Source organism: Ranitomeya variabilis, chromosome 7 (genome assembly GCF_051348905.1).
Source record: "Ranitomeya variabilis isolate aRanVar5 chromosome 7, aRanVar5.hap1, whole genome shotgun sequence".
NCBI lineage: Eukaryota > Metazoa > Chordata > Amphibia > Anura > Dendrobatidae > Ranitomeya > Ranitomeya variabilis.
This window is the reverse complement of record NC_135238.1, coordinates 31,251,921-31,269,112: the sequence shown is the minus strand read 5'-3', so window position 1 is coordinate 31,269,112 and position 17,192 is coordinate 31,251,921. Positions and strand designations below refer to the sequence as shown.

Here is a 17,192-nt window from a genome sequence, read left to right as displayed (position 1 = left end):
GGAAAAAATGCATCCTGCAGACAACTTTGCAGGATGCGTTTTTTCTCCACAACGACGCATTGTGACGTGCAGTGCACGACGCTAGTGTGAAAGTAGCCTTAGTCTGTCATTGTTAGTTTTGTTTACTGTAAGTGATATTTGTATTTTGATGTAACCCCTTCTCATGTACAGCACCATGGAATCAATGGTGCTATATAAATAAATAATAATAATGCATTTTATTTTTTGCAAAAAATTTATTTTAGTTACTTTTCGAGCCTTTTATACCCACTGCTAAACACCCACTACGGAGACTTTAATGGACCCCAATGCAAGACCACTCATATTTGGGCCTGTAAGGGCTATTGTTCCAAAGGCTTTTCTTATCTAAATACCTGACAGGTTGGTTCTTCACCATCCAGTGCTCCTATCAGCTAAGGGATTTAACTTTTTTTTGTTGTTATTGCCATAATAACACTACAAAAAGCGAAACCTAATTTTTTAAAATCTTTACATATGAAATGCTTTGCTTTAATGAAAAAATCTACGACAATTTGGCTTGGCCAAACAAAGAATAAAAAAACTTGTATCAGAAACATTCTTTGCTAAAGTGATTTTCTGCCCAATTGTCATCACTGACTTAGGGTATTGAACCTATTACTGTGCTGCCATCTGGTGGCTAGGTAACAGAACAGCATGCACTTTCTTTGGACTTTTCCTTTTGAGTTACTGTTTTCTTGGAGTTTTGAGGTCCTTATAGGATGTCAGCATTACTCAACTGACTGTGTATATTTGCTGTCATAGAAGGGTTTGATTTTAGGGCTATCTGGTTGTGCTCCACACCCTGATCATGAGGACCTGTGACGGGGACAATCACAAATCTCCACTATTTTATTACAACTGTGTATTGTATTATAAATTTTGTTGCAAATTGAAAATATTAAAATTATTTCTGAATATTTGGATGCAATTGTGATTCCCAATCTGTCATTAAAGATAATGGCGACAAGTTTTGTGTTCATATATCGCCATCTGCAGGCCACATGAAGAATACCATGCAGGTCGCTTTAGAATAGATGTTTTGTATGCCAGTCATAATGAAGGGATCCCTAGAGTAAGATGCGCTAAATTCAGTAAGAGGCGTGCGCCACATTGCATTATTTTTTTGCCGAAGTCACAATACAACGTCATCATTACGTTTGTTTTTCTCATCAACAGGCTGAAGGCAGCAAGACTGTGAAGGAACACATGGAGAAAAAAAAAACAGTAGAGAAACATGCAAGTCCGTGTGTGTGTGTGTGTGTGTATGTATGTATATATATACATATATATATATCTCACATGCTGTTGTGCAAATGAAATAGACAACAGATGGAAATTATTGGCAATTATCAAGACACGCCCAATAAAGGAGTGGTTCTGCAGGTGGGGACCATAGACCACATCTCAGTACCAATGCTTTCTGGCTGATGTTTTGGTCACTTTTGAATGTTGGTTGTGCTTTCACACTCGTGGTAGCATGAGACGGACTCTACAACCCACACAAGTTGCTCAGGTAGTGCAGCTCATCCAGGATGGCACATCAATGTGAGCTGTGGCAAGAAGGTTTGCTGTGTCTGTCAGCGTAGTGTTCAGAGGCTGGAGGCGCTACCAGGAGACAGGCCAGTACACCAGGAGATGTGGAGGGGGACGTAGAAGGGCAACAACCCAGCAGCAGGACCGCTGCCTCCGCCTTTGTGCAAGGAGGAACAGGAGGAGCACTGCCAAAGCCCTGTAAAATGACCTCCAGCAGGCCACAAATGTGCATGTGTCTGCACAAACGGTTAGAAACCGACTCCATGAGGATGGTCTGAGGGCCCGATGTCCACAGATGGGGGTTGTGCTCAAAGCCCAACACCGTGCAGGACGTTTGGCATTTGAAACAGAACACCAGGATTGGCAAGTTCGTCACTGGCGCCCTGTGCTCTTCACAGATGAAAGCAGGTTCACACTGAGCACATGTGACAGACATGACAGAGTCTGGAGACACCGTGGAGAGCGATCTGCTGCCTGCAACATCCTTCAGCATGATCGGTTTAGCATTGGGTCAGTAATGGTGTGGGGTGGCATTTCTTTGGAGGGCCGCACAGCCCTCCATGTGCTCACCAGAGGTAGCCTGACTGCCATTAGGTACCGAGATGAGATCCTCAGACCCCTTGTGAGACCATATGCTGGTGCGGTTGGCCCTGGGTTCCTCCTAATGCAGGACAATGCCAGACCTCATGTGGCTGGAGTGTGTCAGCAGTTCCTGCAAGATGAAGGCATTGAAGCTATGGACTGGCCCGCCCGTTCCCCAGACCTGAATCCGATTGAACACATCTGGGACATCATGTCTCACACCATCCACCAACGTCACGTTGCACCACAGACTGTCCAGGAATCAGCGAATGCTTTAGTCCAGGTCTGGGAGGGGATCCATCAGGAGACCATCCTCTGCCTCATCAGGAGCATGTCCAGGCATTGTAGGGAGGTGATACAGGCACGTGGAGGCCACACACACTACTGAGCATCATTTCCTTGTCTTGAGGCATTTCCACTGAGGTTGGATCAGCCTGTAACTTCATTTTCCACTTTGATTTTGAGCATCATTCCAACTTCAGACCTCCATGGGATATTAGTTGTGATTTACGTTGATCATTTTTAGGTTTTATTGTTCTCAACACATTCCACTATGTAATGAATAAAGATTTACAACTGGAATATTTCATTCAGTGATATCTAGGATGTGGGATTTTAGTGTTCTCTTTATTTTTTTGAGCAGTGTATATACACACACATACTGTACATACACACAAATCCTTTTGTCTTGCTTCCCTCTGTTCCTTCACGATATTGCTTCCTTCAGTCTGAACCTTCAATCTACACATTACAATAAGAACAAGCAAAACCACTGCATTAACTGGTGTGTACAAACTTTTGACCAGTATTGTACCTCTGCTGCAGAGGATAAGTTCATCACAGTTACGAGCCTTAGAAACCTCCCACTGAGAGCTCTTCAGAAAACATCCCTCATAAAATGATACACAGACATCAAGTTGCAGACACATCTCAACATCAACTGTCCAGAGGAGGCTGCGAGATACCATCCTTCATGGTTCAATTGCTGCAAAAAAGACAGCACACAAGATGAGACTTGATTGGGACAAGTAACACAAGGATTGGACATTAGGTTAGTGATGAGGCAAAATCAACATTATAAAAAAGCCCCCCAAACACACATGCCTTCACAGCTCCCCCTCCGTGCCTCATGGTGGGCAGCACACATGTACAAACCGTTCTTATTCTGCCTTTGTCAAAGACATGACGGTTGGTGCAAAAATGTTGGCTCATGAGACCACAATATAGATTGCCACTGATTTAATGTCCAATCCTTGTGTTGGTTGGACCTATGTCTCTTCTTGCTTATGGTTCTCAGAGGTGGTTTCTTTGCAGCAACTTGTCCATAATGGCCGACTTCTCGCAGTCTCCTCTGGACAAAGGATACTGAGATGTGATTGCTACTTAAAGGGACTTTGTCACCAGAAAAAAAAAACGCTATTAACCTGCAGATATGGGGATAATGGCCGGCAGTCCGTGCCGGGGGTACGGTTATAGACGCCGCTCTATATACTCATAGCGGTGACTGAAATGGGAATGCTGCCAAGGAAGATAAGGTTCATTTTATTCCCATAAGTGTTCTAAGTGCAGGCGCTGGCCAGCATTATAACGCTATTAACCTGCAGATTAACCCCATATCTGCAGGTAATAAAGTTTTTTTCTGGTGACAGATTCCCTTTAATGAATGTGGATCTTTTATGAGGGCTATGATTTTAGGCTAGTAACTGTGATGAACTTATCCTCTGCAGCAGCAGTAATTCTTGGTCTTCCTTTTACTGGAGCATAAGAGCCAGTTTCATTATATTGATTGCTGGTTTTCATGACTTCACTTGAGGATACCCTTATGATTCTGGTAATATTCAGGATGGACCTTCATGTCTTGAAAGTAATGATGGATTGTCATTTTTCTGTACTTAGTTGAGCGTTCCTTGCCATGTTGCGGCCTTCAGTCTGAATCTACAATGTGCACACTCCAATAAGAATAAGGAAAACCACTGCATTAATAGTTGATAAGTGGAGGTGATGGGTGTCACACCCCCACCGATCAGAGATTGATGACCTATCCTAAGGATAGGCCTTCAATGTTAAAGTCACAGACAACCCCTTTAAGAATAATAACTTTCAGTATAAGAATAAATAAAAAATGCGGTGTCAAAATATAAAACTGGACAGTCCCTTTACATAATTTAAAAGGTCACTTTGAGTAAGCCATGGCCCTTCCATGTCTTTACAATCTTACACAACGAATAACTGATATAAAGGAAGTGTAATAAGGTAAAATAAGATAAAAAAAGTTCAGAAATAAGATTGAAAGTTTTTAACTTTTGAACATTCATGTAAAATGCTTGAAACAAACAAATTCTCCAACATGTGGCTCCTGAGGGGTTGGACCAGAAAACAGACCAATGAAAATCCCAGAAAAAGACCCAAGTGGCATAATGCACCACTAAATCACATAAATGAAGTTATTTCCAAGATTTCACCTCCCAGTCATTTAAAAAGGATTCATTTTATTAAACATTACAATAAAATTCATACAGAAACTGGAAGTTAATCATGTGATATCTATTTGGACAATAGAATAATAAAAACAAATAATATAAATATAAAATTGTTTTACTCCAATTAAACCGGCTCTAGTCCTTACTTCCAGTTAACATACAATCAAAGTTTTATTGAAATTTTTTGGCTAATAGAAACTTATGTATGAGGTGGGCGATTCCAAGAATTGTTTTAAACATCTTACAACAGTAAAAAAAATAATAAAAGTAACACCACTCAACCTCCCAATCTCCTGCCGCTTCCTCAGTCCCCGTCGAGCCTCTTTTTCACCTGACCCCATTGATGTGTCGATGTGACACCACTGTTGCCGCCAATCACTGGCCATAGTGGTGACATTGACAAGTGACCACTTAGGACCAATCCCATATTATGTGGAGTAAATCGAGTGTGGTATTGCTGGCATGAGGATACTTCATTCATCATTTTTTTTTATTGTAAGTGTTGGATTTAAAAAAAATAAAATAATGTCACGCGATTCAAATTTAAAGGTGGACACTTTTGCACATTTTTTTTTATTAATATTAATGTTTCCTAAATACAAAAGTATGCAACATTAAAAATGTACTACCGTTTTGCTGCTGCAGCTCTGCTGTCCCTTTCCCTCTGTTACAGATAGCAGCAAAAAAATGGACTTTGTATACATCACATCAGAGGGTGGAGAGGGGTGAAAGCATCCAAGGACGGCCGCTCACTCAGGCTGTGGCTAGGGAGGAAAGCATGTGATCCTTCATGAACTGCAGGAGAAATCAATCAAGGCATGAATGTGTGCGCATACATGAAGAATGTGGTTTGTGTAATTCACCCCACACCTCACCTCTTTTGCTCGCTCTCCCCATACAGTGCTCGGCGCTTCTTCTTACCACTGTAGCACGCTGAATTCCCAGGCATCTTCACGCTAGGCTGGGAATTTCTACCACCATGACGTCCCAGGTCTAGGTAAAGCCAGAAATCCTGCACCTTAAAACGCGGACTCTAGGCCATAATGTCTCCATACATTTGAAGGACACGGTTGTGACATTGCCACGACACAGACTGACATCCTGGGGTCAAGTCACAGCCGAAAGTCTTGGCCCAGCATGAAGATAGAAGTTTCAGCACACGACAGCAGCAAGAAAATGTGCTGAAGACTTTATGGGGGGCATTAAGCATCGAATCTGAGCAGTGAGGGGAATATTCAGTTTTTTATTTTTATTATTCCCAGGGGTCTCTAGAGACCCCAGGTCATAATAAGGGACAGTCAATTCACGGAGAATAACATCAATGCAAATAGAAATTTTCGACTAAAATCTGTGCAATTTGGCAAATTCCAATCCGCTCATCTCTCATTTAGACATATGTACAAGTTTTCACTTTCCGACAAAAGAACAGGCTGAAATAGATTTATTTCGCAGTAGCCGACTTTTTTTTTTTGCAGGCCGATTATGAATTTTGGGTTGACCATTTACTGTATAAGTTTTCCTTCTCGAGTATCTTACATGAATCAAAATAGTCTAAGAAAGACTAGACTTAAAGCCCAGATTTCTGAAGACTGGCAAGCAAGAACCTATGAATATCACAAAGAGGACACAAACACCACAGTAATAATCTCAAGATTCGGCGTCGTCTTGAGTTTGCTTCCTTTACAATAACAAGGCAAATCTTTTACGGGGGGGGGACACAGAGTCAAACATGCTATTTACATTTCACATTTTCAAGATGTTCATTCTAGAACAGCCTGATCGGTATCATCGCGGCTGCAATAGTCAAGAATAGGAATTAAAAAAAAAAAAGAAACGATGATTCGAAAACCCAGGCGCCAACAACAGCATTGTGCTTCGTAAATGACGTTGACAAAAGTGGGAGAGATTACAAAGTCAATCTCGTCATGGTCTTTTTTGGACCAGCTTGGCTCAGTTTTATATCCTATGGCTCGAGAGATGATCCAAAAATCGTTTCTTAAGACTTGTTAATATTGTATTTATATCCTGAAAAGGAGTCCACTGTGTTTTCTCCAAAATGGCACAAGTTCATGGTAAAAGGTGAGGTGCGCTACATAGACGACATCCCGTTACAAGGGCTAGGAGATATTTATACCCCCTCCCAGAAAAAAAAAAAATCCCATTAATATTCCACAAAGCTTTCTGGCAGCTGACAGACAGTGGATGATCAAGCTCGACAGCTTTAGCACCAGTGATTGAAGTTGGAATTCTCCAGTTGTTAGACATCTTGAATGTAGGCATAAGGGTTTTTTTCGTAGAGATCCAGCCATTACAAGATGTTCTCCTGAATTAAATCTCATGTTCATCCCGGCCACAAGATAAAGAAAGCAAATAAATAATACAATTGTATTTGTAAAAGGAGGACCAAAAATCAAACAAACAAAAACAAAAAAATTATAAGCAGTCAGTCCAAAACTCACATGGCATTTAGAAGGGCATCAGACTCTAGCAAGTGGGGGAGAGGAGGCGAGAGAGAAAACGTAGCAAGTGGGGGAGTGGAGGCGAGAGAGAAAAAGTAGCAAGTGGGGGAGAGGAGGCGAGAGAGAAAACGTAGCAAGTGGGGGACAGGGGGAAGAGAAAACGTAGCAAATGGGGGAGAGGGGGCAAGAAAAAACGTAGCAAGTGGGGGAGAGGGGTCGAGAGAAAACGTAGCAAGTGAGGGAGAGGGGGAGAGAGAGAAAACGTAGCAAGTGGGGGAGAGGGGGCGAGAGAAAACGTAGCAAGTGGGGGAGAGGGGGCGAGAGAAAACGTAGCAAGTGGGGGAGAGGGGGCGAGAGAAAACGTAGCAAGTGGGGGACAGGGGGCGAGAAAACGTAGCAAGTGGGGGACAGGGGGCGAGAAAACGTAGCAAGTGGGGGACAGGGGGCGAGAAAACGTAGCAAGTGGGGGAGAGGGGCGAGAGAAAATGTAGCAAGTGGGGGAGAGTGGCGAGAGAAAACGTAGCAAGTGGAGGAGAGGGGGCAAGAGAAAACGTAGCAAGTGGGGGAGAGGGGGCGAGAGAAAACGTAGCAAGTGGGGGAGAGGGGCGAGAGAAAACGTAGCAAGTGGGGGAGAGGGGGCGAGAGAAAACAGCAAGTGGGGGAGAGGGGGCGACAGAAAATGTAGCAAATGGGAGAGGGGGGAGAGAAAACGTAGCAAGTGGGGGAGAGGGGGCAAGAGAAAACGTAGCAAGTGGGGAAGAGGAGGCGAGAGAGAAAACATAGCAAGTGGGGAAGAGGAGGCGAGAGAGAAAACATAGCAAGTGGGGAAGAGGAGGCGAGAGAGAAAACATAGCAAGTGGGGAAGAGGAGGCGAGAGAAAACATAGCAAGTGGGGAAGGAGGCGGCGAGAGAGCAAACGTAGCAAGTGGGGGAGAGAGAAAAAGTAGCAAGTGAGGGAGAGGGGGCGAGAGAAAAAAAGTAGCAAGTGAGGGAGAGGGGGCGAGAGAGAAAACGTAGCAAGTGGGGGAGAGGGGACGAGAGATAAAAAGTAGCAAGTGAGTGAGATGGGGCGAGAGAAAACGTAGCAAGTGGGGGAGAGGGGGCGAGAGAAAACGTAGCAATTGGGGGAGAGAGAAAACATAGCAAGTAGGGGAGAGGGGGCGACAGAAAACGTAGCAAGTGGGGGAGAGAGGAAACACAGCAACTGGGGAGAGGGGCGAGAGAGAAAACGTAGCAAGTGGGGGAGAGAGAAAACGTAGTAAGTGGGGGAGAGAGGCGACAGAAAAAAAACAGCAGCATTTTATACAATGAAACTATAGAGAAAGGGGTAAAATTCATTGTCATATGTATGCGTGTGTAGTTGCCCCCCATTTTCCATCAGATCCCACTGCTAAATCACTGTCCAACACAAAATCATAGATGGTCATGAATCTCACCTCTATCCATTAGTAGCAAAATCACCTGTTAGCATTGCACGAGGGGCTGTTTCCCTTCGGAAACATAGTGGTTTTCGGTTGGCAAAAGAGTCAAAAGGAAAGACTGGCAATATTGTAGTGGTGTGATTATATATCTAATTGACGTAAATGACACCAATGACCTGAAAGGTATTAAATATCATCATTACTTATTCTACAAGAAATTTCCAGACCTCGGTATATAACAAAAATGTCATATTTGTTCCCAAATTTTGTGCAAGTCTTATCCTTCTGAACCTGTCTAAAATGTGTCATCCGTCATTGAAAGTCATGCAATAAGTCTGTGCGGCATGGAGAGGGAGTCTCTTGTATGGCATATGGAACTTAATGTTAATGTGTGTAGGCAGTGACTGCAGTCGAGATGGGGTTTAAGCTAGTAGCAGTTTGTACAAGACCATAAAATCGATGACCCACCCATAGGTCAGATAAAAGGGGGGGGGGGGGGTTTGAGAGCAGCTTTTGCAGACGCTGGGAGTCCAGTATATGGCGAGGCCTTAATACACAATAGCGCCGTACACTGTAGAGTGGTTGTTTTACTGCAGCTCAGCTCTTGTGAATGTGAGAGGATGTGCAGTACTCCAAAATAGCCACTACATAGTGCATGGCGCTATTCTGTCCCGTCTTAGTACTGTGTACTTCTGGCAGCTGTGGTGGGGGGTGCAGAGTGTCGGACCCCCACTGATCCATATCGATGACCTATTCTTGGGTTAAATTATCAATATTAGTAGTCTTGAACAACCCCTTTAAAACCAAAAGCAGAATACATTATCACACAGCCATGGATCCACAGGCATCGTACAGAGCGACGTGTGATGAGACCAACATGACATGCAATTTACAATTGGGAATGTGCACAGGAAGTCTGGTCATTGCTCAGAAAACCGCTGCCGACCCTGCTAAATAGTTTTAGTGCATTTTTACCAAAAAAAAAATTTAATTTCAATATTTAAAACAAATTAAGTGGTTTCCAAAGTTACAAATAATACTGAAAAGAGAACATTGGCTTTGTATGCATGGAGGAAAAAAAAAAAAAGTAACATTAAAAACATAGTAAATATTAATGTTGTAAAAAGCATACAAAATAAAGTTACATACAATTTAAATAATGAATTGCACGGAAGCTCAAAAAATTAAAAAAACAAAAAAAAAATTAATTAAAATTCCTTGCGCAAAAATGCAACAATGAAAAGAGACATGATGAGGACCCCAGAGGGACCGGTAATAGATTCCAGGGCTGAAGAGAAGGAGATGAGCTCGTCATGGCGGCCAGCGAGGACCGAGGAACATCTTGTGACTTCACGTTTCCATGCAATGGTTTCCTTTGTTCTTCCCGCAGACAGGAGGCGAGGAGCACAGGTTAGGGAGGTGTCTAGGAACGCCAACATTTCCCGCAGACAGGAGGCGAGGAGCACAGGTTAAGGAGGTGTCTAGGAATGCCAACATTTCCCGCAGACAGGAAGCGAGGAGCACAGGTTAGGGAGGTGTCTAGGAACGCCAACATTTCCCGCAGACAGGAGGCGAGGAGCACAGGTTAAGGAGGTGTCTAGGAACGCCATCATTTCCCGCGGACAGGAGGCGAGGAGCACAGGTTAGGAAGGAGCATAGGAACGCCAACATTTTGTAGACACATTGAACCACATGGCAGGAGGAGGAAGAGGAGGCTATCACGGGCGGACATCTGCCTGATGACGTCTAGGACCACCCGCGTGTTAGCGAGCTTCTGACTCTGGCCGGTTAGTAGCCAGATACTTTGCTCTCATGCTTGACGTGTACTAAAGGGGGAAAGGAAAAAAAAACAAACAAAAAACAAAAATTAGCACGTTGTCCCAGAATTGGAATATAAATTTACAAGAACTCACTGGATTCTCATCAGGATCGTCAGCAATGTCGGATGAGCGATTCTACACAACGGTTATTGGGTGGTGAGATGAAACTCTGACCGGTTAGGCTAAAAACACGACCACTGGGATGAATGGCGGATACATAGAAGTAGCGTTATGTACAACAGAAGACTCAAATGGAGGTCGTACTTTACAGATACAAGACGTGCTCCATCACCGACCACCAAGGCCCATGGAGGAGACCCTCACTCGCACCTCAATTTTGAAAGAATTTTGGAAAGAAGTCAATCGAGAGAGCTGTGCATGCAAGCCAACCTCTCCGTCACGGGGGTGTGAGATGGGTACTGATCTCAGAGGTAGCGGGGTCAATGATCTAACCTGCACGGGCCATCAATGTTTCAGTCCCAGAAAATTCTTTAAAGTCAAGCTCTAACTTTAGTAAGAGAGGGTCCCCCCTGCAGACTCTCCGCTCTAGCCAGGGGAGTCGTAGCGCTGGAGCCTCTCCTCGTCAGATACGGCAAGACCCCAGCTGATCAATCCGGAGCAGGCTGTAAACGCCGTGCCAGAAAAGCCACTAAAAGGCCAGAAATCCCTTCCAGATATATTCAGAAGGCAAAGGAAATCTACGCAACGGGTTAAGATGTCACAAACAGTAATGAGGGGAGGAAAAAAAAAAAAAAAAAAAGGCCATTACTAGTTCTGGCAGCTGCATCTTTCTGCAATTTTCCAATTTTTCTATGCTATAAAAAGCGTAAGACAAAAATAAAATAAAATAAAAAATAGAAGAAAAAAAGTAAAGTTTTACATTGGTGCAAGATTTATATTAGAATGTTTGCACCCTCCCCCCCCCCCCCAAAAAAAAAAAAAAAAAAAAAAATGTCAGCGAACCTCCCCACACTACCATCTCTAGACACAATCTATGCCAATCATGCCACAAAAGGGGGATCATCAGGACAAATCACTGCCCCCTCAAAACTTATTCTGCCCCCTGCTAGGATGCGGCTGATCGGCATTACACCCGGTATGGTCGGAAGAGATAATGATCACGCACACAGACGTCCATGTCCGTGATCATTGACACACGCAGGGAGAATCACACCGTGCCCCGAGAGCGCCACCACATCACTATGGGGGTACAGGAGTGCGGGATGTAACAAGAGGTGCCGCACTCCCTGTCTGGATGGGATTAGCAACATTTTTGACTCCCTAGTAAATAATATCCCTTTTATTGGGTGAACCTGTCAAATTGGGCCAATATCTAAGGTGTATAAAAGTGGCGTTGTTCTCCCCCCCCGTGTATGGGACCGTTCAGACCACCCATTAAACCGCAGCCTATTTGAGTGAATGGGGCAAGGATATAACTGGATCTCACAGGAATACATAAGAGATTTGATATAAACATCTTCGGGGTATGTATTTTTTTTCCCTTAAGTTAATTTACAGTATATTTGGCTAAAAGGCATTTTTTTGTAATGGAGATTTAGTAAGGTTTTGCACCGTTTGGTAAAATATTCTGCTGTGTACAGTGACACACAGATGCTGTAGAATACAGTGAGTCATCCAGGAGCTGGTAACAGTTATCTCTTTTCTCCTGAACGATTCCAAAATGATTTATGACTACAGCAAAGCCCAACATTCAGTCGGTCATAGATTACATTAGCAAATCGTTCAGGAGACCAGAAATAATGGTTACAAGCTCCCTTATGGATCTCAATATTCTGCACTTTCTATGTATCACTGTACATGGCAGAGTAAGTTGCCAATCAGAAAGCTTGTAACTATTATCTCTCTTCTCCTGAACGAGCAAAATGCAGAATAAGTTACCAATCAGGAAACTTGTAACCATTATCTCTCTTCTGAATGATGACTGACTGAATGTTGCACTTTGTTGTCACAAATGAGCTTGGAATTGTTGAGGAGAAGAGAGATAAGGTTTAATTTGCCCTTACATGGGATGATAATCAGACATTATTCCTGGTCATTGTCCGATGTAAACATGCTACTGCGTTCATCGTCTGGTCAGATCCTTTATGCCGGCATACAAATCAGTTGTCGGCAGCACATTATGCCATGTAAACATGGGATGTGCTTCTGATAAGAGGGGGGATCTTATTTACAATTGTTCATCCCTCCTTCCTTTTTTTTTTTGTTGGCCTATATGAAGGGGCCAGTAAATGAGTGGCGATCATCTTTCAGATAGTTGATCTGTGCTTGTCCAGATGTCTAAAAGGACCATAACGACCCTGCTAACGACTGGTTCACTGGTAGCTCATTCTGCGGTTTTCCATGTACTATGATACACACAGGTTGTAGAAGGTAAACAATCCAAAATCTGTATAAAAAAAAAAAAAAAAGAAAAAAGAAAAAAGGAAACACTGTTCCAAAATTAAAATTTTAGCCCCAAATGCCAGCATTTAATAAAATAAATAAGGCAAGCAAATATATATAGTTGTCCGAATTCTACCTGTGACATTAAAGGAGTATTCCCATCTCCAAGATCCTATCCCAATATGTAGTAGGTGTAATAATAATAATAATAATAATAATAATAATAATAATATTAGCAAATACCTCCAATTAGAAATGTAGACTAGTTCTTCTGATAAGCCCATGTGCAGGGCATTGCAGTAGCTTAGGTATCCATGGTTACAACCGCTCATATAGTAACAGTTATTTGCTAGTGGTCGCAACCACGGATACCCAAGCTACTGCAATGTTCTGCACATGGGGTAAGCGACATAGCGAATCAGAAGAACTAGACTACATTTCTAATTGCAGGTATTTGCTAATATTCTTATCACACCTACTACATATTGTGATAGGACCTTGAAGATGGAATACCCTTTTAAGTTACAACACAAGATGCAAGTTTCCAGTGCATTAACTGCTTCCTGAGTGACTACATTTCCATTTCACCTGAACGCAAGTATAACACAGTAATAGCCATGAAAACAATGGAGGGAGATGGCAGGAAATCCACGGAATGGGCATTGTTTTCTGCAGGAATGGAGGTCAATGTGTTAACACCTGTGAAGGGGAAGGAAACGAGAGAGAACAAAACACCAACAATTTACAGCCCCAACGTTACTGCAACGACAAACACGGGAGAGCGGTGACAGGAGGGGAAGAGGATTGCAAGCTCAGCTAACCCGCGTGCATGCAGCGAGCAAGTATGCAGTGCCACAGCGCTCCCTCCGCCAAGGCGGCACTGCAGGCGATCAGACACAGTGTAAGCACACGCAGCGTCAGGCCACTGGGGGGGGATCAGGCAAGGATGAAAAGGACGTGTTCAGAGGAGTGTGGTTCAGAAGTGTCAGGGCGGCTGAAATGTGATCATGGACGGACAGCTACAAAAGCCTGGCTCAGTGGTCAGACTGACAAGATGGCGCCTGTGAGCGTCGCGGACCCTTACTACACTCCGATATTACACCAGGTCTACACTTGGGGTACGGCCAGACGTAGCATGTGCAGAACAGCCGACACCAAGCCCACCAATGTGACTACAAGGCCTTCTATAGATCAGTAATGGCCAGGCCCAGCTGTGTGCCCAGGAAGGAAAACACCCGGTCCATACGCCACAAAAGACAGGTGATGTATCTATAGGGGGTGTACGTACCCCTTAGTGCACGGGTGTGACCACAGCTCCAGTCACTTCTAAGGGCATGGTAAGGTGCATGTGTGACCATCAATCTATTCACTTCTATTGAATTGGTAAGGGGCAAGAGTGAATACTGCTTCATTCACCTCTATGGGCATGGTAAAGTATGTGTGGCCACCACTTTATTCACTGCTATGGAAATGGTAATGAGCATGTGCAACGTTTGCTAAATTCACTTCTATGAAAATGGTGAGGAGCAGGTGTGACTACTGCTCCATGCATTACTGTGGGAATGGTAATCAGCATGTGCAACTACTGCTCCAGTTACTTCTATGGGAATGGTAATGAGAATGTACAACTACTGCTCCAGTTACTTCTATGGGAATAGTAATGAGAATGTACAACTACTCCTCCATTTACTTCTATGGGAATGGTAATGAGCATGTACAACTACGCCTCCAGTTACTTCTATGGGAAATGGTAATGAGCATGTGCAACTACTGCTCCAGTTACTTCTATGGGAAATGGTAATGAGCATGTGCAACTACTGCTCCAGTTACTTCTATGGGAAATGGTAATGAGCATGTGCAACTACTGCTCCAGTTACTTCTATGGGAAATGGTAATGAGCATGTGCAACTACTGCTCCAGTTACTTCTATGGGAAATGGTAATGAGCATGTGCAACTACTGCTCCAGTTACTTCTATGGGAAATGGTAATGAGCATGTGCAACCACTACTCCAGTTACTTCTAGGGTAACGGTAATGAACATGTGCGACTAGTCCATTTACTTCTATGGGAGTAGTAATGAACATGTGCAACTACTGCCCCATTTACTTCTATGGCAATGGTAATGGGAATGTACAACTACTCCTCCATTTACTTCTATGGGAATGGTAATGAGCATGTACAACTACTCCTCCATTTACTTCTATGGGGATGGTAATGGGAATGTACAACTACTCCTCCATTTACTCCTATGGGAATGGTAATGGGAATGTACAACTACTCCTCCATTTACTCCTATGGTAATGGTAATGAGAATGTACAACTACTCCTCCATTTACTTCTATGGGGATGGTAATGGGAATGTACAACTACTCCTCCATTTACTCCTATGGGAATGGTAATGGGAATGTACAACTACTCCTCCATTTACTTCTATGGGAATGGTAATGAGCATGTACAACTATGCCTCCATTTACTTCTATGGGAATGGTAATGAGCATGTACAACTACTCCTCCATTTACTTCTATGGGGATGGTAATGAGCATGTACAACTACTCCTCCATTTACTTCTATGGGGATGGTAATGAGCATGTACAACTACGCCTCCATTTACTTCTATGGGAATGGTAATGAGGATGTACAACTACTCCTCCATTTACTTCTATGGGGATGGTAATGAACATGTACAACTACTCCTCCATTTACTTCTATGGGGATGGTAATGAGCATGTACAACTACGCCTCCATTTACTTCTATGGGGATGGTAATGAGCATGTACAACTACGCCTCCATTTACTTCTATGGGAATGGTAATGAGGATGTACAACTACACCTCCATTTACTTCTATGGGAGTGATAATGAGGATGTGTGGTCATGCATAAACACCACTTCTCCATTTACACAGGACCTCACATTTATCAACTATTTCCTAATAAGATTAAAAAAAGCTTCTCCACATCACATGGTGGCCGTGTGTCTGTACCCTTAAAGGACCTGTAATCCATAAAATAAAGCTGGAGCTCCTTTCCTTAGCACTCAGGGGCAACTTGTTCTCCATATTCGTCTCCTTACCACTCTGAAATATATGAACAAACTGACAACTGGGCATTAAAGGGGTATTCCCATCAAGATCGTAACCCACTATGTAGTAGGTGTAGCCAAGACCTCCAATTGGAAATGTAGTATAGTTCTTCTGATTTGCCATGTTGCTTACCCCATGTGCCGGGCATTGCTATGACTAATAACAACTATCTAGCTGTCACTATATTAATGGTTATAACCATGGATACCCAAGCTACTGCAATGCCTGACACATGGGGTAAGTGACATAGCTAATCAGAAGAACTAAACTACATATCTAATTGGAGGTATTTGCGAATATTATTACACCTACTGCATATTGGGATAGGATCTTGGAGATGCGAGTACCTCTTGAATCGTTCTCTTGTTAATGACCCTGCACGGTCTGGCCGTTTCAGACACACCCTAATGACAAGGGGAAAGGGAATGCCAAGCGGCCGGGTCATTCGCTGTATTTTCAGGAGTAGTAACAGAGGCACAGCACTATGCAGAGCTCTAAGGCATTGTCATTTCCTACATCACATACTAGAGGTAGAAGCGGGCGCATCGCCCGGGACGGTGTCCTATCCGGCAAAGAGTAGACTATTACACACTGACGAGTGATGGGACGACAACAGGGGCTCTGCCTATTCTCCGATAAACAGCGCCTCTCTTCCCACAGGCTGCAGATGGTATTGCACCTCAGCCTACTCCTCTTACAGCGCCTTCACTTTGTGCAGGTAACAGGCTCTGGGGAGAGAGCGGCGCAGCCCATAAAGAGGAGCCGCTCGCTCGCTTTTTCCTCCTTATTCTTTGTATAGGGGATTGGGAACAGGCAGTTTTTGGAATCTCACAAGGAATCGCCATCGGGTGGATATAAAACGTGCGACCTTATGATGAAGCCTAATGGTGGAGCGCGGCTCCGGATGAACAGAAGTTTGGGCAGGCGATCATGCGTGGCACGGCCGCTGCTCCGGAGGAAGAACAGTGGGCGACGCGGGTGATTACGGGGCCGCGGGATGATACTTTATAGCTTTCTTATATGTGTTTTATGTACTTAGTAGGTTTTTTTTTTTATTTTATGCATTTATTTTTTTACATTTTTCGGTGGAAACAACTTTGAGCCACGTATTGTATACGAGGACACAAAAAAACCCCCTGTAATTTCTAAACGCACGACGCCATTTACGGTATACTTCCTCTCCGTCCTGATCATCTACTTTTTAGGGCTGTCTCGATGGCGGTAACGTTTGTGCTTTCTCTACCTTTTTACTGAAGTGCATGTATTTTTGGCTCAAAATAATTTTTGTAATTGGGTTTCTTGGAAATTTTGCACCGATTGCCTCTTATAGCCTTCGAGTTGCTGGCTGCAGAATGAGTCCGCTGAGAATCCGTCAGCGAGCTCTTTCCGA

General features: G+C 43.5%; 1 protein-coding gene across 5 annotated transcripts in view; it reads right to left on the bottom strand.

The window, feature by feature from the left end:
* Positions 1-9,458: 9,458 nt before the first annotated feature.
* The window catches only part of TTYH3 (tweety family member 3), an 84,630-nt gene continuing 76,896 nt past the window's right edge, over positions 9,459-17,192 (bottom strand). For 2 of the 5 annotated variants that reach the window (XM_077274757.1, XM_077274760.1), the window contains exon 15: positions 10,188-10,322. Coding sequence is in view for 3 of the 5 variants with exons in the window: in XM_077274758.1 (XP_077130873.1) it covers positions 10,260-10,322 (63 nt within the window). In the remaining 2 variants the exon portion in view is untranslated. Of the gene's footprint in view, positions 10,323-17,192 lie in introns of all 5 variants that reach the window. The other 3 variants (XM_077274758.1, XM_077274759.1, XM_077274761.1) reach the window with 3 other exon arrangements.